General features: G+C 41.3%; 1 protein-coding gene across 1 annotated transcript in view; it reads left to right on the top strand.

Moving 5' to 3' along the window:
* LOC122811782 (keratin, type II cytoskeletal cochleal-like) overlaps positions 1–26393 on the top strand; it is a 200030-nt gene that overhangs the window by 80681 nt on the left and 92956 nt on the right. The window contains exon 6 of the mRNA XM_044083843.1: positions 20035–20160. Coding sequence (XP_043939778.1) covers positions 20035–20160 — 126 coding nt within the window. The remainder of the gene's footprint in view (positions 1–20034; positions 20161–26393) is intronic.

Raw genomic sequence — 26393 nt, 5'->3', positions numbered from 1 at the left:
TCTATGCAAACAGTCAAGGATTTCTTGCAGGTACAGCCTCCCAGATTTAGCAGGAACTGGCCTGCAAAGAATTGGTCCTTTCCAGTGTCAGATAGGCCACAAAGAGGCAGATACAGATGCCCCAGAGGCAGATCACAGCCCCAAGGCTCATACAGGCCTAAACAATGAGGTGCTTCTACCACCAAGAGTGGAGAGGAAAAATCACAGCCATACAGGAAACAGTCTCAATGACTTCCCCCTTCCAGCACCAAGCACTTCTCTTTTGGCAGCTCCTCTGGGGGGGGGAAACTAGCACTTTTTTCACAAAATTGGCACATGATCACCCAGGGCAAATGGGTCCTAAATATAGTATCACAAGGCTACAGGTTCCACTTCCACACCCTGCCAAGGCCAAACGGTATGCCAGACCTGCCACGCAATCAATGGGCAGAGGCACAAAAATAAGTTTCATGCCTCATGGACATGAAGGCCATTCAACAAGTACCAGAGCAAGAGCAGAGACAAGGATTCTATTCAAGGCTGTTCTTGGTACCCTGAAAGGACAAAGCCTGGAGACCAATACTGGACTTGTCTATTCTAAACACATATCTGGGTATTCCAAAATTCAAAATGTTGAATCTACAGCAGCTCCTGCCCATGTTGGGCAAGAAGGCTTGGCTTGTGACTTTAGATCTAAAATAGGCATACCTGCATGTCGCAATCAGACAAACATGCAGAAGATACCTCAGATTCAAAGCTGGCTCAATGCACTACCAATTATCTGCACTGCCCTTTGGCTTATCTAATGCACCCAGGGTCTTCACAAAGTGCCTGGCACCAGTAATTGCATACTGCAGACAAAGAGGAATACAAATATATCCTTACTTGGACGACTGCCTCATTCAAGCAGAGAACAAGGACATTCTACTACAGCATCTGGCATTTGTAAAGAGATTACTACCATGCCTAGGGTACACAGTCAACGAACAGAAATCAAAACTAGTACCCTCTCAAGAGATAATAACTGCCCAGATGGCTTATCTCATGCCAGACAAACAAAGGCAACTGACTACCTATTTCAAACTGTTGGCAACAAAGGCCCAGTTATCTGCAAGAAAAATTCTGCAGGCTTTGGGCTTCATGGCATCCTGCATTCTACTAATTCCATATGCAAGACTGCATATGAGGAAACTTCAATGGTACCTAAAAAGTGTTTGGACTCAACATTGGCACAGCCTGGAAACAATAGTTACTCTCATTCCCTGCCTGCAACAGGAGTTTCGATGGTGGGCGAAGGCCTGTCACCAGAAAAAGGGACAGCCATTCACTCTACCCCCAGCCACACAGACATTAACAACGGATGCATCGGATTGTGCCTGGGGAGCCCACATGGCAGGAAGATGTATTCAAGGCACATGGTCCGCAAACCAAATGCATCTACATATCAATCAAAAAGAGATGCTAGCTGTTCAAAATGCCCTGACAGCCTTCAAGGACCTACTTTATCCGGGACAACTACTGATAAAGACCGACAATACCACGGTCATGTGGTATATAACCAAGCAGGGGGGCACTCATACGTACCCCCTTTGCAGAGTAGCCATGACTTTGTGGGACACAGCATTGACTTACCAAGTACATCTGCTGGTACAATTCCTGCCAGGAAAGATAAATACTCTGGCAGATAAACTAAGCAGAAACCTCATGGATCCTCACGAGTGGAAATTGGATCCACAAGTCTTCAGCATGGTAACAAGGAAATGGGGATGCCCGGACATAGATCTATTTGCCTCACCTCACAACTGCCAACTAAAGAGATTCTGCACAAGGACTTATCACAGACAAGCATGGAAAGTGGATGCCCTGTCTTTCAGCTGGAAAAACTTAACAGTATATGCCTTTCCTCCTCTGCCTCTCCTCCCCAAGATACTCCTAAAGGTCAGACATGAGAAGCCAAAAATGATACTGATTGCCCCAGACTGGTCACACCAGTACTAGTATCCAATCCTAAGGAACTTGTCTCAATGCCCAGCCTGGACCTTACCTCAAGTGCCTTATCTACTGTCCCAGCAGAACAATCAGATCCTGCACAGCCAACTTAAGACCTTAATTCTGGCAGCATGGCAGATAATGTAGTCATACAAAACACACCTCTCACTAAAGTGGTGATGGATGTCATTTTGGAGGCCAGGAGGCCTAGTACTAGAAAAACCTATGCTGGAAAATGGAAGAGATTCTGTGCTTGGAACCAGGGACAAGGAATTGACACAGCTGTACCAAATATTCCTCAGATTTTGCAATACTTAACTGAGATGCTGGACAAAGGCCTATCCTTTTCATCTATAAAAATTCATGCCTCTGCCATTTCGGCTCATTACAATAAAGAGCTACCAATTTTTTCTCATCCTTTATTAAGGCAGTACCTCAGAGGGGCCAAAAATTTAAGGTCTCCAAGGAGATCACCAATACCTGCATGGGACCTCAATTATGTCTTGGAAAAACTCACCCTGCCTCCTTTTGAGCCAGCCGCTACAGCTGATATAAAGTTTTTATCTTGGAAAACAGCTCTGCTCCTAGCAATAACTTCTACATGACGAGTATCAGAGCTACAGGCACTCATGGCTGTGGAACCTTTTATCATTTTTTATCCAGACAGGGTTTCTCTGAGGACAAACCCGACATTTATGCTTAAGGTATTGTCCAGTGTGGCCCTTAACCAAACTATTCATCTGCCTACCTTTTATCCAAACCCACAGAATAAGGGGGAGAGAATTCTGCATTCTTTGGACATATACACAGACAGCTACGCTTCTATTTGAACAGAGCCAAAGCTTTCAGAAAGACAGAACAATTACTAGTGGCATATGCTGCAGGATCACAAGGAAAGGCTATCTCAAAGCAGACTGTTTCAAAGTGGATAGGCCACTGCATTCATTTCTGCTATTCACACCATGGCAAGCCAATACCTAAGGGCATTAGGCCACATTCAATCAGAGCAGCAGCCACTTCAGCAGCCTTCTTCAGGGGAGTACCAACCAAAGACATTTTAGAGGATGCTACTTGGAGTTCAGTGCACACCTTCACAAAGCACTATCACTTACCACTCTACTCTAAATCCAGGGCAGGTTTTGCCACTAAAATTCTGCAGGGCCTAATAGCCACTCCTAATGCTATTTAGCTCCAGCCTCCCAACCTTAGCTTTGGGATTCAACCCAATTGTAATGAATGCAGCAGTGAAACACGAAGAACATAGTACAGTTGTGTACACTTAGCATAAATGTAGATGTTCGAGTGTATTCACTGTTGCAGTCCAGGTTACCCACCTGCCATCCCCCATTTCTTTGTTGGAACTTATTTGTACTTCACTATTCTATACAACCTATGTGGTGTATTTGCTTGTAGATGAAGGCAAAATATATACTTTGGTGTATGCATGTTTTATTGACATATTTTTAGCCTACCCTTTTGGGGGCACCTGACATCTGGGGCAAGAAAAACTGAAGAAAATGGCGTCGGCTGCGTCTTTTATACCCCTGGCGCACTGATGTCAGGGAAGAGGTGACAACAACCTACGCTGGACCAAGACTTTGGAATTCAGGCCAACTGAGGGTAGCATGCAAGCAGGATAACCCTATTGTAATGACTGCAACAGTGAATGCACTTGAACATCTAAATTTATGGTAAGTGTACACAACTGTACTTTATCTGATAGCCGGGGGGGGGGTCTATCTTTTGATGTGAAGTTGTCCTATCTTGTCTTCATTCTGTACTGATGGGTTCAGAACCGATCCTCTGTTCCAACTCGGCCGCTTACTAAAGTTCGAGGTCTCAAACTACCTTGTGGCTCCTTCCCTATCCCATGATGCTCTAGTGCCTTCCCGCAGATCTTGTTTGCTGCTGAAACAGGGTCATACGACTAGCTCTGGCTAAGTGAAATATCCTTTTTTTCCTTGTTTAACTACTCATAGTTGGATTTATAGCTTAAAATTTTAATCTTTGAAAGTTAAAATATATATATGTATATATATATATATATATATATATATATATATATATGTGCTTAACCTCGCTCTTTTTGTTACTGAGCGTACTTGAAGTTTCTCTTGTTATTTACTGTGTGTGTGTGTGTGTGTGTGTGTGTGTGTGTGTGTGTGTGTGTGTGTGTGTGTGTGTGTGTGTCTGTGTGTGTTTTGGGTCATTGTTGTTTGTCCTTTATATTCCCTATCCTGTTTGCAGTGATATGCCATTTGCAGTGATAGTTAGCTTTGTAGCATTCAAATAGTTCTAAATACCTGTGTGCCTTCTATAAATGGGATTATACTTAGAGTTTTTGAGTGTTTAGCTTTGTTGTAGTCAGAAGTTTTTTTGGATTGCGATAACTTAGGTTTTCCATTACAATTTGTGTGTATTATTATAGAAGTGTGTGTGTGTGTGCCTTTTCTTCTAGTTTAACTTTAAGGCTTGTTTAAAATTAGAAAGCCTTTTTTCACCCCTTTAAATTAGAGGGTTAGTGTGTGTGTGTGTGTGTGTGTGTGTGTGTGTGTGTGTGTGTGTGTGTGTGTGTGTTGAGAGCAAACAATGTCTAATAAGCATCAAAAAGAGGTGAAACATTCGGGTTTCAAAAAAATGCCCTAAATGTTCTCAGAAGATGTCCATTACTGACAGACATAGGGAGTGTGTTTACTGCCTGGGAGCAGTTTATCTACAGGAGTCCTACTCCATATGCCACTCCTTCAGCTCCAGAGTCCTCCATGAGAGGAAAAACAAATTGATATTAAAAGGTTTAATAAAATCTTCCTTTGCAGAAGCCATTAAAATGATAAAAGTCCTTCTAAATCACCTTCAACCCATGACAAAACCTTCAAAATATCATCTTCTACCTCTTCAGCAATGTCAGAGCCATCAACTAAACTGCCTAGGATGTCTGCAGCAGTGACAAAAAAATCAGACCATGACAGACCTCCTGCCTCAGTTCCACCTGTTTCGGATCTGATAGCAGTAGATGTTCGGAGTCGCTCCCTGTCTTGGAGCCAGTCACTCTGACACTCAGGTCACCTCTATTACAGTCTGTAGCATCTGATCCATCCTCTCGATCCTCCAAAAGCCTGTCTGATTATGATGTGGATTGCGTGGTGCAGAGATTGCTTATGACACCGGCACTGGCCAAACATTTGTCGGAGCTGACTCAGAGAGGCTCAGAACTGACTGGACCTGTTCCCCTGTCTTTGATTCCTCCTCCGACCCCAGCAGTGGCTTCGCACCCAGAGTGCATGGAACTCATAGTAGTGGAACCGTCTGAACCATGACCTGTTACAAACAAATTGGTTCCAACTGCTCTGACTAACTCTGAGGTGTCTAGGAGCCGACACTCACCAGTCGGGTCCGGGGAGGACCTTTTTGGTTCCGAACTTGCCTCTTGGGGCTTCGGCTCAGGTGAGCTCGGCTCCTACCTTGGCTTCAGAGCCAACTCCCATGGTGCTGGAGAGATCTTCCAATTATTTGAACTGTGAGTGTCTTCAGGCCATGGGAGGGGGGCTTTTGCAGCTATGAGGAGAGCTCTGTCCCCCACGGACGTCCTTACTGTCGGATCCAAGCATTCCATCCCCAAAAGCACTGGTGTCTATCTCTGCACAGACGATTCCACAAAAGCATAGAGTCCCTAAGCCTCAGGGTGCCCCATTGGGTGAGCCTCTCTCTTCTGAAACCTCTCCAAAATGCCCCTCCGAAGAAGTCCATCAGAAGAGGTTATATAAGAGGAAGCATACAGACTCCCCAGAGGAGTCAATCACATACGGACCTGGAGGAGTCAGAAGGGTCCCCATGGTCGCCCTCTGAAGATGTCTCTTTTGGAGACATCTTGGAAATCCTTAAACAGAGAGGTGGCTGGAAGCCTATTACCACTTCTGATGAGGAGTCTGTATACCTGAAGGCTTTTGGGTCTCGCCCTTCAGCCACCTGGCTGTCTCCGCCTTTCAACGAGTTCATGGGGTTACTTTGTCGAAAGGCGTGGGAGTCTCCGGACACAGTGGAAACTGTCCCTAGAAGGCCTAACAAATTCATCACCTCTCCAGATGACAAAACCTTTTTAACTAAAGGAGTCCCTGTAGATGCTATGGTGGTGGCGGTGGCCATGAAAAAGGAGTTATCAGAGACTTCCACATCTGTCCATCCCCCAAATAAAGAGTCGCTTACAATGGATAGGTATGGAAAGCACATGTTTTCTTCAGCGGCCTTTACCCTTAGGTCTCTGAAGTACCTTACACGTTTCACAAGATTACAGAGAGATGGTGCTTTGGTAGTGTTGTCACCTCACAGTAAGACGCCCTGTTCGATTCTCAGCTAAAGCATCTTCTGTGTGGAGACATGTGTGAATGGGCGTACCTTCGTTGAAGGTTGTGCATCAGAGCTGGCAACTCGGCACGTAAAAATCTACTGCCAATCATTAGCAGGCCAGAGTTCTGCTGTGGCGACCCCTAACCGGGAAAAGCTGAAAGACACAACAACAACAACAGAGAGATCTCCTAAAAGAGCTTGGAGATGCTGTCTAGGGTACAGTACCTGCGGGGGTAGCAGATAAGGTATCTTCACAGCTTGTCACTCTCAATTCAGTAGTTAACTTGTCCATGAGGCTCATTTCTTATGCAGCCAATAGAGCGAGCAGATCAGCAGATTCTGGAATTACCCTTAGGTGTCATTCCTGGATGCACTTGTGTAATTTTGAGGAACCTTTTAAGTCATCCTTTGTAAATATCCCATTTGATGGTTTGTCATTGTTTGTGCTTAAAGTCAAGGAAACACTAACCACACATGAACAAGAAGGAAAGATTCTCTGTGCCATCGGAGTCTGTTTTTCCACACCTTCTAGACCCTATCCCAAGGGTCAAAACGGAGGAAAAATGTGGTTCTGAAAATCCCAGAAGGCCTTTCAAGACACACAGGGCAAACCTTCCTCCAGGGGCAGAGGAGGAGGTAATAATGGAAGATGCCTGCCTCGTGGCAGAAGGGGGTCCACAAAACCAGGGCGACCAAGAATCTTTCTTCAGTAAGCCTTTTCAGCCCTCCTGAAAGGAGGCTCCCCTGTCCCTCTCTGGAGGCAGTCAGGGGTTGCTTATCCTTATACCCTTAGTCCTGGCTAAAAATAGCAAAAGACAAGTGGGTACAAAGTATCATATCCAGAGGTTATTCAGTCCCCTTTTTCATGCCACCTCCACAAATAAAGAAAATCCCAGATGTTCCACCAAGTCACAGGCAACAAGCAACCTTAGAAATTCAAAAGTTGCTACAGAAAAGAGTCATCCAGTCAGTCCCTGCAGACTAGATAGGATATGGAACTTACTCAAGGTTATTTTTAGTTCCAAAGAAGACAGGGGACTGGAGACCCATACTAGATGTCAATAAACTAAACCAGTCAGTGAAGAAGACAAAGTTCCGGATGGTCACTTTGCAGTCGGTACTTCCCTTTCTAGGGAAAGACAATTGGATATGCTCTATAGACCTCCAGGATGTGTACTACCATATAAAAATGGACAGGGGTCACCTGCGCTTTCGGCTAGGAGCCAGCCATTTTCAATTTCGAGCTCTGTCCTTTGGCCTCACTACAGCCACCTGAGTGTTCACTAAATGCATGGCAGTAGTCACGGCTCACCTGAGGTGTCTATGATTCTGGGTGTTTTCAAACTAAGCACCTACTGATTCAGGCAAGAGACACTACCCTGAAACTCTGTGCTCAGCTAGAGATTTCAATAAATTACGAAAGGTCTGCCTTATTGCCATCTCAACATATCATTTTCTATAGGCGCAGAATTAGATACCAAAACAATGATAGTCAAACTTCCACCAGACAGGGTGCAGACACTTCGACTTCAAATCTGGGATCTCCTCTTCAGAACCAAGGTTCAAGCAAGGACAGTCCTAAAGGTACTGGGGACTATGGCAGCAGCAATAAATGTTGATTCCTCTGGCAAGATTACATATGAGAATCCTCCAATGGCTCCTATTCACCCAGTGGTCCATGCAGGAACTTCCTATGTCTCACTACATAATGTTGACAGAATCCTGCAAGAAAGACCACTGTTTGTGGCTGCACTTTGACCAAGTAACGGTAGGTTAATTGTTTTCCCCCCTACTCCGGTAGCCACAGTGGCCACGGACGCTTCTCAGATGGGAGGGGCATTATCAGGGAAGACCAGCCCATGGCACTTGGCAGGACTACAAGGCTCATTTGCACATCAGTGTACTACAGATGATAGCAGTGCTGATGCCATTGCAAGCATTCCAAGACTCTATTCTGGTAGGCACGATTGCAATACAGACAATATGTCAGTAGTGTGGTACTTAAACAAGGAAGGAGGAACCAGATCTTACCCTCTTTGTTGAGAGGCCCTGAGAGTATGGCAGTGGGCGATGTCCTCTCAGCACTTTCTAGTAGCAATGCACATCCCAGGGAAATCCAGTGTGATAGCGGACAAACTAAGCAGAGCAAGAGCAATTCTGATGCCACACAAGCGGTCCCCGAAGAAAGAAGTAGTGGAAATGATTTTCCGCAAATGGAGCCAGTCTTGCTGTGATCTACTTACCACATCCATGAACAGAAAAAGGCAGCAACTTTTTTGCCCTAATGCCCCCATGGAGGAGTCCCCAAAGGATGCACTTTTACATAATTGGCCTCTGGGACTCTTATACACTTTTCCTCCCTTTCCCCTGATACCAAAAGTTCTTCAGAAAGCTAACACTCTGGGAAGGACCTTAATACTGATAGCGTCTTACTGGTCTCATGAAATCTGGTTCCCCTTCTTGAAGTCTCATCTTCGGGAAGAGCCTTGGATGCTGGATCCAGTGCCAGACTTTCTGAACCACTCATCAGGGGCTCTTCACTCGTGTCTTCATGCCCTCAAGTTGACAGCATGGCTGCTCCAATTCCAAACATAGCCAGGCTACACAAGTTTACCCCAGAAGTCCCACACATCTTGATTTCTTCTCATAAGATATCTACGAGAAGACTATATTTTAGCAAATGTTCTGCCTGGGCTTCACAGAGTCATATTGATCCCTACTCAGCACCTTTATCATCCACTCTTGAATTCTTGGCTAAGCTTTTTAATGAGGGAGCAGCTGCAGCTACTATTCTAGTCCAATTAGCAGCAATCTTTGATTTTCATATTGGGAATGAGGGACCAAATATTATGTCTCATAAACTATCAAAAGCTTTTCTGAGGGGCACAAACTTGTTAAGACCGCCCATAAAACCACCTCTACCACCATGGAATCTAAATTTTGTTTTGTCCCATATAATTCTTCCCCCTTTTGAGCTGGCATCCTCTTGTAGCTTGAAGTTTCTGTCTTGGAAAACTATTTTCCTAGTAGCACTCACATCAGCTGGAAGAGTTTCAGAGTTACAGGCCTTGTCAATTAAAACTCTGTACATGATTTTCTATAATGACAGGGTTTCACTATGCACAAACCCTTTTTTGTACCAAAAGTATGTTCAGAATTTAATCTGAACCAATCTATAGATCTGCCAGTGTTTTTCCCCAAATATGGCAGTAAGGCAGAGTACATGTTTCACCAGCTTGCCGTTCATTTATTAGCTAAGCTTCTATTGGCACAGAACAAAGTAATACAGGAAATCCGACCAGCTTTTTGTTTCCTTTTTGGATAATAAAAAAGGACTTGCAGTGACATAAACTACTTTATCCATATGGTTATCAGACTGTATCTCTTTTACCTATCAATCAACAGACAAACAGCTGGCAGGCAAAGTAAGGGTGCATTTTACCAGAGCTGTTTAAACTTCTCAAGTATTTAGGCCAAAGTTACCAGTAGATACTATTTATGCATTTATGCAGCAGCAATGTGGTCAAGGCCTCATACCTTTATCACTCATTACAAAGTGGATTTGGCCTCCAGAGACAGGGCCTCCTTTGGATCCACTGTTCTGAAGAATATTCTCCCGTGAGCCTCCCAGGAAAGATGTTGCTAAGAATGCTGTCCCATCAGTATAGAATGAAGACGAGATAGGACAACTTCACATAAAGAAGTTATGTACTCACCATAACATTCCATGTGAGTTGTCCACCTTGTCTTCATTCTTACGTCTCACACTCATTCCTCAGCCTTTGACCTTTTGGAGGATCAAGAGGTTCCTAGTGTACATCTGCTATGCTTTGATCCTCTTCATCAGCAAACAAGATCTGAGGAAGGCACTAGAGCATCATGGGATAGGGAAGGAGCCGTGAGCTAGTTTGAGACCTCGAACTTTAGTAAGTGGCCGAGTCGGAACCTGGACATACAAACTGATTTAAGTATACTGTTTTGCACTTGCACTGTTTCAGTGATAGTTAACAAAACTGTAGTGAATTTATTTATTTGTTTCATTGAATATTAATTGAATATTGTGGTCTCTGTCACTGCAGTTTGTTCCCCACCCTCCATCTCTAATGTTGTTGTGGTCTTAAACTTGGTGGCTTTGGCATTGCCCACCCTGCTGTAAATTTGTGTTTGGATACTCCTCTCAGACCCATCTCATTTACTCACTCAACTGAGTGAGATAATTTGGGAAGGACTACCCCCTTGCTTCTTTGATTTCAGATACTCCTACCAGTCCCATCTCATCAGCTCTATCTACTGTGTACAGCAAGAGCATTTGGGAAGGACAACACCAGTAGTCTCTTAATCTTGTTCTGTTTCCTCCCTCTCCACTTAACAAATAAAAATGTACACTTTATTCAGCTGCTCTTACTGTAACTTTGTTCTACTTACTTTATTACCTTATTTTGCTGTTCTGTGTACACTTAAGTGTTCAAGTGCTCTTATTCTGCATTTATTACTGCTTGTTAGTAGATGTGGGTATACTGAGACTATGTGTAGCAACTGCCTCATGTTCACAGACAGTCCTCTGCATCTACATCAGTAACCTGGAATCCAAGCTCTATCTTGCCACAGTCAGTACTCCTGACAAAGAGGAGATTGCCAGCACAAATACCACACCACCCACATCACATAGCCAAGTGCAACACACACACAGCTATGCAGGGGTCCTCAATAAAAATGCACCTAAACAGAGATCCCCAAAACACACACAGACATTCCATACACAACACAAAACATATCACATACAGTAGACGCACCAGTGTCTCACAAACACAGCCCATTAGGCATAACAGTAAGCCAACACAGCCATAAGGCATAACAGTAAACCAAACATACTAGTCATTGGTGACTCAGTAGTGAGGCACACTGATGTCCCTCTCACCAGGTCACGGTCAGTTATCTTTTAGTTTCCAGAATCCGCCACATTACACACACACACACACTTAAGTCTCTCCACAACAAGTACAAGTATGACTCTGTCATTGTCCATGTTGGTGTGAATGACTTGAGACGTCCCTCCCTGGGCTACATGAAGAGAGACATGCGAGCTCTCAGAGCATGTGTCCCAGGCAGGTAGACCCTAGCCCTAAGTAGCATCGTAACTTCACCAAGAATGATGCCACAATACCAACAAAAAAATAATTGATTTAAACAATTGGCTTAGTTTCTGGTGTCTTTCCAAGGGGTCCAGTATCTGCCTGCCTGTGATGACATGGTTGATAGGCCTTGATGCTTTGCCAATGATGGCTTCCACCTGTCACCCCTGGGGTTCCAGATCCTGGCCAAGGCTCTTGCCTCCCCCATTGTGCCTTTTTAGGCTATGTCCCAAAGACAAATCTTCCATCATAAAAGATCTGTCAAAAAGCAAATTGAAGGTCATACTGCTTAATGTAAGGAGCTTTAACCTGAAAATGCACTCACTGGAGGCTCTCCTCACATTGGAAGATGCCAATGTCTGTGTCCCTGCCTTACTATGCTATACCTCATTCCACACTTTCTGACACCACCCCCTCAGAGGATGCAGACAGCTATGCTGAACAGTGCGCCAATGCAGTATACAAGCACCTGAACAACAGCATGGACTCAGCCTTACCCAACAGAACTACTAATCCTGTTGACTTAGCCAACCTGTTAGCTGATAGGTTTGGCTGTTAGCTGATAGGTTTCAAAACTTAAAGACCCTATCCAAGGCAAAGAACACAGCTTCCATGGGACCTGATAGTATCCCAGGCTGTAATTTTAAAAATTAAAAAATGTAAAAAATGAACACCTTTACGAGATTAGTAAGAAAAAAGAAGCAAATGCTTTTTATAAACACTCACTGGTTTGTAAAGAAATGGTCCTAAAGTTTCTAGTACTTGAACAGGTTATGTGCAATCCAAGAGGTGGGGACTGGGAAACGTCCCTAGAGTATAGGGAATTGCTTTGGCAATTAAAACTGAACGCCTCCAAACCACCAGGGCTTAACAATACCATCAGTATAAGCAGTGTTCTTAAATTTAGAAGAGCAAAATTGTAGGAACCTATATCCCAGTCCAATAGTATTTAAACTCTTTTATTGCAGTGTACTTGATATTTATATTGGCTTGTGTAAACAGGGTGTTACGACACATATAGGTTTGTTTTGTGAAACCTTGGTTTAAAAGAGCTGGCATATATCTATATATCTCTGTTTGTTAATTTTCATATGTTTATATTATCCTTAGTTATTGTTGTGGTATTTTCCACAAAAAAATTTTTACATTTTTTAATTTTTTTAATTTTTTTATTATGTATTTTTAAGTTCATAAGTTCAGTCACAATTGAACTTTCTGCACAGTACCTTGAGATTTGTTATGATATTTTTTAATTCAAAATTTAAAAGTTTATGGTGTTTGAGAATTTAAAATAGAGCCACAAAACCTAGTGGTTGAATGATAGAATTCTCTTTTTCACAAATGTTATGTAAGGTAGCTTTAATTTTAAATTTAACAATTTTTTAATGATGCTAATGATCTAATTATGTTATTAGCAGTTTTATTTAAAATGGAAGCAATTCATGTGTGGTTTATCTTGACAAAGCCTGGGAGAGCCCGGGTGAAAGCGCTTGATGTGACGTGGATGTGACTTCTGTATCAGAGCTGTTGTTTGTTGGACTCGCTACGTTGGAATAAAACATTTGTTTTTACCCTGGTGTCTGGTGAACTTTCTGCTGTGGACTTTGTTGCTTACCAGTGGTAAATTGTTTCAGTTTTTCGTTTGGCTTCACCATTGAGCACCCTATTCAACCACAGCCTATTTACAGGCTTCATTCCAGCAGAGTGGAGAACTGCCATTGCCATCCCCTTGCACAAAGGTGGTGTCACTACTGACCTGAGAAACAGTTGCCCCATTAGCTTGACAAGTCTGATCTGTAAAGCCATGGAGTGTATTGTTATGAATCCCATAAACAAGGACATAGGTTCATAGGTTGGTACTAGGCTATCAGCCCTAGGGCCTATACAAGCCTAGCCATAACAATTCCCTGGCTGTTTCTTCCCACACTATTTACTTCTCTGGACCCCTTTCTAGCAGGGCGACTGACATGATCCGTGGGGTGAATTTCCTTTCTCCCATCCAATCGTCAAGGTTCCTTTTGAAGAGGGCCAAAGAGGCACTCTGCTTGACATGTATGAGCAATCTATTCCAGAGTCTGGGGAGTCTCTGGGTCAGAAACCTATCCCTCCAGCATGTTTTGTTTATTGTGATGACAAGGTTTAGATCCTTGGAGCGTGTGGCTCTGAGGGATTGGGATTTCTTTAAGTGTAGCATGTCCAACAGCTCTGGGTTTGACATGGCCTTGTATGTTAAGCAGAGATCGCCTCTGAGTAGACGATATGCAACAGAGTATAGCTGGAGTTTTTTAAGGCGGTCAGCATAGGGCATCTGCTTTAGGCCTGTGATTCTTTTAGTGAGGCATTTCTGCGGCCTTTCCAGTTGTTGCAGATGTCTTGAGAGGTACATACCAAACGGGGCGTTGTATTCTATAATGGGTCTAATGAGAGATGAGTACAGTGGGATTATGACCTCCTTTTTCCTGGATGAAAAGCCCTTAGTGATGAGGTGTGCCACATAGAAGGATTTCCTGACTGTTGTGGCAATGTGGTTATCGAAGGTGAGACCAATGTCCACCTGTGTCCCTATCTCTCTTTTCACACTTTCGGTGTTTAGTGTACTGCCACCTATATGGTAATTCACAGATGCATGTTTTTTCCCAAAGGGGATAACTATACATTTCTTGGCATTGAGCTTGAGCCCATGGCTCTGGCACCAAGCATCTGTTTCTGTAAGGCCCTTTTGTAGAGTATTCACATTATTTGGGGATTCAATAATGGCTCCCAGTTTGCAGTCATCTGCAAACTTTGTTAGCCAGAGTCCCTTAGTGTTGGCCTGTACTTCAGAGAAGTAGATGCCAAACCCTGAGGTACTCCACTTGTTACTTGTCTGGAGCTGGATTTGGAGTCGGCTACTTTTACAGTGTGGGTTCTGTCAGTAAGCCAGTTAGCAACCCATTGGGTGACGTAGGGATTAATGCCCAGCTTAGTAAGTTTATCTATGATTCCAGAGTGGGGGATGGTGTCTAAGGCCTTGGCAAGGTTTAGATAGGCTGTGTGGACCACCTTACCCTTGTCCATGGCTCTGGAGACTGATTTGAAGAAGTCAGTCAGGTTCAGGAGACAAGATCGGCCCTTCACGAACCCAAACTGGGTGAGGTCCAGTGTTTGAAGGTTGCCAATGTCTTTGTTTATAAGTTCCATGATAATACACTCCATGGCCTTGAAGATGAGGCCTTGATGGGATGGTAGTTTCCGGGATCCAAGGTGGATCCTCCCTTGTGGAGTGGGATAACTGTAGCGTTGTGGCACTCAGTGGGCATGAAACCTGAGGTGAGGCTATGATTATGGGACGTTAGTTTCCGGGATCCAAGGTGGATCCTCCCTTGTGGAGTGGGATAACTGTAGCTCTGTGCCACTCAGTGGGCATGAGACCTGAGGGTGAGACTATGATTAAACATGACACTTAGGTGAGGTGCCAGTTCATATTGTAGTTCATGTAGTACACAGCCCGAGATGTCATTTGGTCCCATGAATGCTGTATTCTTAGCTTTGGAGAGTGCGTTTTTTTACCTGTGTGGCCGTTATTACCGGAATTTGGCAATCTTCTGGTATTGAGATGGGCCATTTAGGGGGTGAGAGTGGGGTGAAGTTGGCACTGAATAGATCTGCCAGGATATTGGCAATATCCTTGGGATCAGTATATTTAATGCCATTCTGTTTTAGCTCAGAGCAGATCTGAGTATTGCCATTTAGATTCTTGACATAGTTATAGAATGCCTTGTGGTTGTCTTTGGAATCTTTGGCAATTTTATTTTTGTAACTAGCTTTGGAGGATTTTATGAGGGATCTCAGTTTCTTACTGAGGCTGGTAAGGGAGTTTCTTGCATCCTGGGATTTTCCTCTTTTCTGCAACAGTTTCTTCCTTTTGGTGTAAAGTTTGTTTATGGCAGGGGACCACCAGATTGGCTTCCTTTTTTTGGATGAGAGCATCTTGGTTCTATTAGGGATGGCACAATTCATGCGTGAGTGGATGTGCTCATACAGTGCCTTCATGTAGTATTCAGCAGTTGAACTTTCAGTTCCCGTCTGCATGGGGGTCATGAAGTTTGTCACTTCTGACTTGGTAGCATGAAGTTGGCTTTGGAGAAGTTTTTTATGGAGGTTTCCTTACTGGGGGGTGGGGGTGGGATGTGGATGTTAAGGGTGATTAGCTTATGGTCAGACCTGACTAATGAGGGGGTGACCATAGGTTTGGAGCATTGATTTCCCATGTTGGTAATGACCAAGTCTAGGATATTGGAGCCCCTGGTGGGACTATGGATTAGTTGATCCAGGGTGTTGGAATTTATGAATTCCAAGAACAGTTGGGCAAAGGTGTTAGGACTTCTAGCATTAAGTAGCATTACCTTCTGATTTTGCATGCTTGTACCTGTTACGGTGGTGGTTTTGTCCTTTGAACTTTGCCTAAAAAGGGCATTATAGGGGTGGCAAGAGCCTTAGCCAGTAACCTGAATCTCAGGGGCGACAGGTGCAGGCCATCTCTGGCAAAGCATCGTGATCTGTCAGTCATGTCGTCCCAGGCAGACAGATACTGGATCCCCTTTGAATGACACCAGAAGCTTAGCCAATTGTTGAAGTCAATCATTTTGTCCTTATATTGTGGTATCATTCTGGGTGAAGGCAGGATGCTACTCAGGGCTGGGGTCATACCTGCCTGGGCCACATGATCCCAGAGCTCTTCCATGTCTCTTTTCATGTACTCCAGGGAGGTGTGTATCAAGTCATTCACTCCAACATGGACAATGACAGAATCATATTTGTACTTATTGTGGAGTGACTTGAGTGCATGCATTATGTGGTGGATCCTGGCACCCGACAGGCAGCTGACTGTAATTTTCTCCTTGATCAACCTGGTAAGAGGGACATCAATGTTCCGGACTATAGAGTCACCTATGACTAAAGTGTTTGGTACATTGTCTTGCCTTAGGGGCTATTGCTGGGTGGCACACTGGTGTTGTGAACTATGTGACACTTTGGTTGTGATTGGTGTTTGTTTGCGTTTCAGCTTCAGAGGTCCTTGTTGCTTGGGCAGGTTACAGTTAAGGGCCTCTACATATGTGGATTTAGTGTTGTTGTATGTGGGTGTTGGTGGTGTGGGTTTAGAAGGGCTATGTGTTGCTTGAGGTGTAGTGTGGGTGTTAACCTTCTCCTCTTGACTGTCTAGCACAATCTTGGGTGGAGAGAACTTTGCTTCCATTTTGGCTATGTAAATGCATCTCTCACAGGTTGTAGTGTTGGGTGGTAGGAGGAGAGGGTTGTCTGTGTACATGAGGCAATTGCTGCATTGCCCCAGTATGCCCAGATTCACCAGGTGGACAGGTGAAATCACCGGAAGCTGACCCTAGGACATGCCTGGTTTGGTGCCTTTTTTTTTTTTTTGTAAAGTACAGGAGCTGCTTTTCCTTACCTTAGCAAGGTACATTGCAATTATAGGCTGTTTAGTGCATACTATTAATTTCTCCTTATTAACAAGGAGAGTTGAGTGATTGTATCAGTTTAAGGCTTCCTAGTGCTTTCCAGCAGGTATTCGAGAAAGTGCTAGTCACATTGGCAATCTCCAAGCACTTGACCCCACCCAATTCAGATTCATCAGGGGCAGATCTTGCCTGTTGAACCTGAATGACTTCCTTGAGACTGTCACCAAGTCCCTGGATGAGGGAAAGTCAGTACACACAGCTTACCTTGACTTGGCCAAGGCCTTTGATACAATCCCCCACTCAGGTGTCATCAAAAAGCTAACACAGCTTGGCTTAAATCCCTATCTCATCAGGTGGGTGGCCAACTGGCTCACCGATAGGACCCACACTAGGTGCCACCACCTCCAACAGCAGGCCTGTCCCTAGTGGTGTTCCCCAGGGTTCTGTTCTTGGACCCCTACTGTTTGGTATCTACTTCTCAGAGGTCCAGGCAAAGACAAAGGGCCTGTGGCTGACCAAGTTTGCAGATAACTGTAAGTTGGCTGCTGTCATTGACTCCCCAAATGATGTTAACATACTGCAAGAGGGTCTCACAGCAACAAATGACTGATGCTAAAGTCATAGCCTTACGTTAAATGCAAAAAAAGTATTATCATAGGTTCATAGGTTGGTACTAGGCTGTCAGCCCTAGGGCCTATACAAGCCCAGCCATAACAATTCCCTGGCTATTTCTTCCCACACTATTTACTTTATCATACCATTCAGCAAAAACACAGCCCCTACTGATTACCACATCAACGGCAACCCCCTAAGCACACAACATGTCATGAGAGACCAGGGTACTCAGGTTGAAACAATCTCACATTCGACCATCATGTAGCAGCAGTGGTCAGAAAAGCCTTTTACGTGGTTCATCTCATAAGTAAAGGGATTGCATCCAGAAAAAAGGAGGTTATTACCTCTCTGTACTCCTCCCTCATTAGGCCTATAATTGAGTATAATGCCCCATTTGGTATGTATCTCTCCAAACACCTGCACCAACTGACAATTTTCCATGGTTCATCTCTGTTACACATTAACATTTTTATATTTGGTGTAAGCCATGGTGCTGGATGTGATTTGATTCTTTTGCTGAGATGAGGTGCTAGGGAGTTTAGCAGAGAGAGGTTTTGTTGAAGTAAGTTACTGTATTATCTAAAGAAAGTGTTTTTAATGGTTCCCAGTTGCTATGGTTTTCTGTATTGAATTTTGTTGTATTTCTGACAATTTTGTATTGAATGTTTCTATGTATTTTGGTATGTTTCCTTATATTGAAAAAAATGGGTTATGGTTAGTAATGAAGTCAGGCATAATTCTTACAGGGCAAATGTTGTTAAGACGTTTTGTTAGTATTTTTTTAATTTCATACATACATTCTCCTTAGATATCTATTCCTACACTTATGTCCAGAAACAAATCACATGTCAGAATCTTTATAGTAAATCTTTCTTTCAATCCACTAAAACCGCTTTTCCTAATCCAGGGACACAGAATTATGGTTGTAAAAATGAAATTCTGTTTTTATGACAAGAAATTCATGAATTGTAACTCTAAGATATATATAAATATATATATATATATATATATATATATATATATATATATATATATATATATATATATATGTATATATATATATATATATATATGTGTGTGTGTATGTGTGTGTGTGTATATATATATATATATATATATATATATATATATATATATATATATATATATAATATATATAGATATATATATGCACATTTTAAGAAAATTGTGGTATAAGGGCATTCAGTAAACTAAGCTGATATTATTACAAGTGGTAAATATATATATATATATGTGTGTATGTATGTACATATATATATATATATATATATATATATATATATATATATATATATATATAATATATGTATGTATATATATATATATATATATATATATATATATATATATATATATACATATGAAAAAAAATTCAATTTGTGGCAAATGAGTGGTCTGGTCTAAAATGTCAAATTCCATTCATTCTTTCCCTAAACTCCTACAGCCCAAATTCAGCATTGAGGATTGAATGGTGTTTTTCCAGGAAAATGGAAAATCAGTGTCCCTGCTAATAACCTTCCTATAGCCAGTTTCTACATAAAAAAGTGCAAGTTGATGGCAGTAGATCGACTTAATGACAGATTATACATTGTCAATGTTCTATTCAATGTTCTATTCAATGTAAATACAAGTGTGTGTGTGTATATATATATATATATGTGTGTGTGTGTATATATATATATATATATATATATATATATATATATATATATATACATTTTGTATACAATAGTTTTTAATCCATATTTTCTTATTTTGAGCATTTCTCCATGTGCTACTGTTGAAAAAGCTCCTATTGTTAGACCCAGTAGGCCATACCCAGTTGACAAAGAGTTAAGAAAATAAGTTAAACAAACAAACAAACAAACGGGTCTTTTCTTTCAAAGGAAGAAATGAGCTGTTACTTTGCTATATAGTGCAGTGTCCTAATAACTTGTTTCTAACCTAAAAATATGAGTTTACATGATGCTGTTAAGCAATCGTTTGTAAACAGCATGGGTGAAACAACAAATGAGTGCCTTGGCTAGAACTCCAAATTCCCTAGGAACAGCTTTGCACAGGGATGGTCAATTTTAGAACTTTTCTTTTTACTGTTGCTGTTAAATGAATGTAGATTTATTCTAATCTAATATTGCTACTAAACTGGCTGCACAAAACTGAAACAATGTCCCTGTCTCTATTTGGCTATGCCAGAAATAAAATTACTGTCTCTCATTTTGAGGGCATACTTTACAAAACTGACCCCTAACTATGAGGCAGTGAATGACTTTATCTTTTCACCTTGTCACATTGGTACTCCATTCTCCCACATCACCCAAAATGCCTCAACCACATTAATTTTTGCCCAAAGTGATTGGTATAATCTTTGTCATAAATCAATATGTACAGCAATTACATTTTTGCAATTTCACAGTCAGGGCACTTCATAATAGCAATAAGCATTCCTCCTGCTTGAAGTGTATGAAGGTTAGAAGTTAACACTATGTTTCATTTTGCAGTATGACCAACTGGCCAGCACAGCAGGAAACTATGGCGATGAACTCCGTACCACTAAGGCAGAGATTCAGGACCTCCAGAGGATGATTACAAGATTAACCAATGAAATTGAAAGTATAAAGAACCAGGTACAGTTCTGTAATCATAACCCACTTGTCAAATATTTCAGTAAAAAGCATGGAGTTTGTTGTTGTTGTTTTGTTGTTTGTTTTTTACTACTTTGTTCTACTTTTGTGATAACGTAAAGTATTCAATAGCATAGTTTAATAACAATAATGTAAGCTTGTATAATGTGAAAATAATGTAAAATAACATAACAAGTTCCTAAAAAAATAATATGGATATATAGATACCATCCAAAAACTATTACAAAATTACAATGAAAATTGAATGAAAAGTTCCCACAATATAATATGCAGGGAAAAATGAATAGAACACTAAATAGTAGATTGTTATAAAATGACATAAATTAAGTCCAGAAGTACTAATATTACTGACTTAAAATTAATAGTAATTATAAATAATATAGGATGACTAAAGGGATAGGAGTGAATATATACTCTTTCTTGAGTGGGTAAAGGTAGAAAGAAATAGAGTGCCATATATAATAGTTAGCCTGCTGAAGTTTTTTATAGACAAAAACATTTCCATTTCTTCAGCACTCAATTTCTCACACTTGTTTTAAAGTGTGGCTGTTACTTTTTTATACCATTTTTGTGTATTCTTTGGTTATTCTAGTATAGAGCATTTGTTGTGTAGAGTATATGTGGTCAGGTGTGTTAGATATTTCTGAAGGCATAGACATTTACAGTCATTAGGACTTGTTACAAGGGGATTTTTCTCATTATCTTGCTATGCATTTCTTCTACTGTGAGGCATTAACAAAATATATCATACTGACAATTGGACATTTAAGAAGGCAGGGGCTCATTAAATAATATAATTTGTTTTGTTACTGTAATGCTACCATTCTAAACCATCTGCAGAACATCAGTTCAACACCGTCTGAGGTGACATTTGTGATACATGATAACTTGGGAAAAGCCTGTATAATTGGATGATAAATATCAGTCCTAGTGATCTACCTGAAAGTTGCATGTACTTTGGAGTAGAGGATAAAGAACATGAGATAGAAAAATGTGTGGTACCAATATCAGTTAACAAATAATTCTTCACCCAAAACTTAATGTATTATTTTTAAATTAGCCCTAACATTAACAGTACTGCTGCACTTAACCCGATCCCTGTGTAATACATAATGACCCCCCAACACACACAAGGATAAGCCACAACAGTTCTAGTTTTACACTGATTTCAGCAAATAATGTATTTTGTGCCTCTATACTGCCTCACCAGATTAGTGATTGTTTCGCAATCATCAAACAGCATCAGGGGTAAATTTACTTCTATTGACGTCATTGAGGAGTAGTAAGTACGTGTCACTGTTTCTGATTTCACAGAATATCCCTGATTTTGCTTCATATTTTTGCACTGTCCATCATAAAGCATTTGATTTGCTGTTAAGTCATTCAGGGCTACAGGCAATCAGTAATGCCACATATTAAAGCTTTATACTTTTTTTTTTATTTTTCCAAAATTTCCAAAAAGTTGATCCAAAATCTGTTATTCTGTCGACTTTTTAAGCAAATTAGTATAATATTTAGAAAGTGTTCCTAATTTTTAGCCTTTATTCCTTGGTGTTGCCTAGAATTCCTGAGCAAAGAAGTTGAGAGTTATAATGTGTAGTGTCCTGCCATTAATTATAAAACTCCCTAAAAGAGAAAAGCACCCCCTGAAGGCTGGAAGTGACTGCTCTTCTTAAAATCCCAATGAGAAATGAGATCAGTTAATCTGGGCCGCCGATCTGTAGCACGTATGTTGGCCTCGTTCATTCACTGATTTCTGACTTTATCCTTATCTCGTCATTTCACAACCCTACTTAGGATAAAGTACATAATTGGAAAATGAATGATCTTTTCTGTTTTCTTTTCATTATCCAGCAAGATTTTTGGGGACCCACAAGTCACAGGTATTGCAAATGCCTACTGCTGGCTATGATGTTAATTTTAACAAAGAGAATGCATACCAGTGTGACTTAACTAAGCCAGGGGCAGTATATCAGTTGTAAAACAGTTATTTAAGTTATGAAGTCTGCTTCTTGACAAAACGCTGTCGCTACAACCAGAAATATCTTTGAATTTTAAAGCAGAAGTGGTGACATTAGGCTTCTTCATCCTAAGTTATTATTACCTACCTGGTTTATTAAGTTTACAAGATTGCTGTACGAAGTTTTGTTTGTATAACAAGTATGTAACAAAATATCAAAATATGATTTCTTGTTGTGATCGGGGCCCCCAGTGATTGCTGGGCTTACTATTGCCTAAAACTAGCTCTGCGGGTGACTGATTTTTATAGCAAACTAAAGTGCTTGGGAAATCCTTCTAGGTCTTTGATAAGTGTCAGAATTTGTCTATAGCCTCATTGGATAGCAGTGGAGTTCCTAATAACATGACACATCTGTCATATCTCTTAGCCAAATTCTTACATGCTTTGGTGACAACTTATAGTATTAAACACAAAGTACATGCAAGGGAATTTTCTCATTCTTATTAAAAATCTCCTGAATCCTAAATTCCAGATTTTTTCTTAATGCTTGATATTCAGCATTTATTCTTAACTGGCTTCTGGTGGCATACACTGCAGCAGAGATGGAAGGTGGCCTAGTTTCATATGGATCCACAAAGGTTTGGTTAAATAGTCCATGGCCTGTTGGCATTTGAGAAGTTTGATATGTCATGTGCCAGATCTCATGCTGGAATGTACACATGCCCATGTAGTCTTCAAATCCTTCATGAAGAAGGTATTGATTGATTAACTCAGTTTAATTAAAAGTAAGAATTTGTTACATAGAAATGGGGAACTGGAGTCTTTGAGATATGAATCTGTCACACTTCATTTAACAAATAATAACTAATTTTACTGAAATGGATGGCCTTCTTGTATTCAGGTCACCAAAGAGATTTCTGAGCAAAGGGTTTCAAGTAGTAAGGGCTCTTTAATAATCTGTTTATCAGACGTTGGTCAATGTGAAGAAGGCTTAAAAAACAGATAAGAGAGAGATATTGCTGTAGTCTTTGTCTCCAAATAATACAGTCCTGAATCAGTTTGATTGTCTTTGGGGAGAATCTTTATACCTTCCCTAACTACTAACATTTCATAATGTGGAGGGACACCTGGTCAAAGTACAGTGACGAGGGGCAGCATTCCAATGTACATCTCATAATTTGGAGGAACACCTGATCATAGTACACTGTGTAGGGACAGCATTCCACTGTACATTTCATGATGTGGGGGTCACCTGGTCATAGTACAGTGAGCAGGAATAGCATTCCACTGTACATATTGTTGCCAGTCATTGCACACTTTGCAACACAGTCATTCCACTGTCCTTTTCTACAAAGTGGGAAGGGATCCCTAGTGTTAACACACTGATCAGGGACACTGTTATACTGAGTGTTTTTTTAATGTAGGGGAGTACTAGTTCATAATACATTAAGCAGGAAGCAACATTCCACTTTGTATTTCATAACATGGTGGGACAGCTAGTCATAGTATACTGAACAGGGACAGCATTCCACTCCTCATTTAATAAGGTGGGATGGAACATCTAGCAGTACTACACAGATCAGCGACAACATTTCCCTCTACAGTTTTATCAGACAGGAGGAGTCAGCTAGTTATAGTATACTGAGAAAGGGAGAGCATTCCACTATCCATTTTATAAGTTGGGAGGGAGTATGGCCAGTGTATGCTGAGCAGGGACAGAGTTCCACTCAACATTTCTTAAGGTAGGAGGGAACACCTAGATTTTGAACTCCTTCCCTCACCTGTATTATTAACGACTTCTTGGGATTATACTGCATACATCATTCTCTGCCAACCCCCTCAAAGGTCTTTGACACTTGAAGGAACATCCCTTCTACATACTCCAATAATAATATGCAATCATTAGCGAGCAGGTTGATACTACTACTTTAATCTAGTAACCTTGCTTTTTTCTATTAACCTACTCATCCTTTGGGCTAATTTTTCCATAACTAAAATAATTATCCTCTAGGTTAATTTTTCCATAATTAAAATAAAGTCCTGTGGAGGCAAAATAAATCCACATAGTAATGTTCTCGCTAATAAAATCCAATCCAAAAGCCACAGGACCCAGAGCTGATGTTAATATAGTATCTGATTTATTAATCCACACACAAAAGTAAAATAAACCAAGCGCTTTCACCCGGCTCCTGCCAGGCTTTATCAAGGAACATACATAGGCTTTTGGATTGGATTTTATTGGTTTTGTTTCTTGTAATGTTCTCTCTAATCTCAACTTGTCTGATAACTCCCCATTTAACATAAGTTGAACATTTGTTTTGTTATGCAGAAGTATTAAGTTTGTGCAGCCTGTCCTATACCAACATATTTTTTTAGTCTACCTAATTGAAAGCCTTTTGTCCACAAGCACCTCTCCTCTCTTTATCTTCTCCTTCTCATACTATCTCACAAAAATTTAATAACTTCCACTGATCTGTAGATGACCTTTTGGCAAGAGGGCTTCCAGTCTGGTCATTTGTACTCTAGCAATTATTTTAGAATCTCTGTTACATAATGAAATTGTCCTATAATTTCCCATTATGAAAAATTAGCATATCTACCTGCCACATAGAGAGGTCAGCACCACCCTCTCTTTTTTCATCCTGTTAAACAGACTTGCTGTGCCTTCTTTCACACATATACCCACTAATTTAAAGTAGTCGGGAAACCACCTGGACCTTCTATGTTCCCTTTTTTAATGTGCATAATCACTGCCACATTCTCTACTAAAGCAATTGCCTTGTGCAGCATTTCCTTATCTTTCTCCCTCAGCTCTGATTCCACTCAGTATTCAAATATTTGCCCCCCCCATACTTCTTTTCTCATAAAAAGCTTCTCATAGAACTTCCTCAGCTCCTCCATTCTCACCTTGTTCTGAATATTTTTTTTAGCTTCCTCTCTCTCTCTCTCTTTCCCAGGTACCCATTTCTTCTTTTTTCAAATCTTTATTTGTATATGGCTTCTTTTTTACAAATCCTTAAATTTGTATACTAATATCTTCACATCACCTTTCCCTTGTTTTTCTATTTTTTTCCTTTGTCCAAACGTTTCTATCTGTATCTGCTCATTTTCCAACTTTTTTATCTTCTCCTGCATCTTCCTTAACATCTTCCTTTTGGTTGCCATTTCCTCCTTTATTGTTACTTCCTCCTCCTCAGTTGTTTTTGCCCTCTCATAATTCAGATTTTCTTCATGTTTCACTGTTGCAGTCATTACAATTGGGTTATCCTGCTGGCAGGCTACCCTCAGTCGGCCCAAATTCCAAAGTCTAGGTCCGGCGTCGGTTGCTATTGCCTCTTCCCTGACGTCAGTGCGCCAGGGATATAAAAGATGCAGCCGACGCCATTTTCTTCAGTCTTTCTTGCCGCGCGGTGCCCGAAGCAAAAGCAGTTCGCAAGTGCCGGTCGGCTGACTCCTGAGTTTTTCAAATTTGAATTTCAGATCCGAAGTCTTCATTAAAGCTAAGTACCCCGTTGGGGAAACTTTTTTCTTGCTCCAGACTGATGTCAGAAAAAGTTAATAATTGTATTTCTTGTGGGAAGCAAATACCTCATAAGGATTTTCATTCTTACTGTATTCCTTGCCTAGGCCCTGACCATAACGTTGCTAGTTGTCGGTTTTGTGCTAGATTTAACCAACGCACTATTAAGCGTCGGTACGGTTTTGCATTCCATTACTTTGGCAGAAGATTTAATTATATAATGCCGTCAGAACAGCTAACTACCGGAGTTTATAAAAAGCGCAAAGACAAAGAAAAGGACAGTCACACGAGATCCAAAACCGACGAAGAGGCTTCTGCTAGGCCTGTCACCGGTTCGCCGGTTCTCAATGAGGTGCTTTCGCAGCCCCTGACGCCCGCTACCTCAGAGCCACAGGCCGCGTCCGACTCCCACGTGGAGCTGACTAGGCCACTGGAAACTCAAGGTATTGGACACTCGGAAACCATTCCCTCAGATGGGTCCAGAGCCACTGTGCAGGCATTGAATTCTGAGGGTGTTTTCAGGCCTACGCAGTTATATGTGAAACCTACTTCAGCTTCAGAGGCAAAGACTAAAGCAGCTCTAAAGACAAATAAACAAATACAGCATTCTCCTGGACAGGCATCCATGCCTAAAAAACAGATGCTTAAAATGGCCGAAGACCTAATTACTTTGATCAGGGGTTCCCATCCCCCCTCTGATAAGAGGCCTAGGCAAGAGTTAGATTGTGAATCTTC

The sequence above is a fragment of the Protopterus annectens genome, chromosome 9.part0, assembly GCF_019279795.1.
Source record: "Protopterus annectens isolate FY-2018-M chromosome 9.part0, PAN1.0, whole genome shotgun sequence".
NCBI classification, from domain to species: Eukaryota; Metazoa; Chordata; order Ceratodontiformes; family Protopteridae; genus Protopterus; species Protopterus annectens.
Note: the sequence above shows the minus strand (reverse complement) of the source record. Positions and strands in the feature narration are given on the sequence as shown.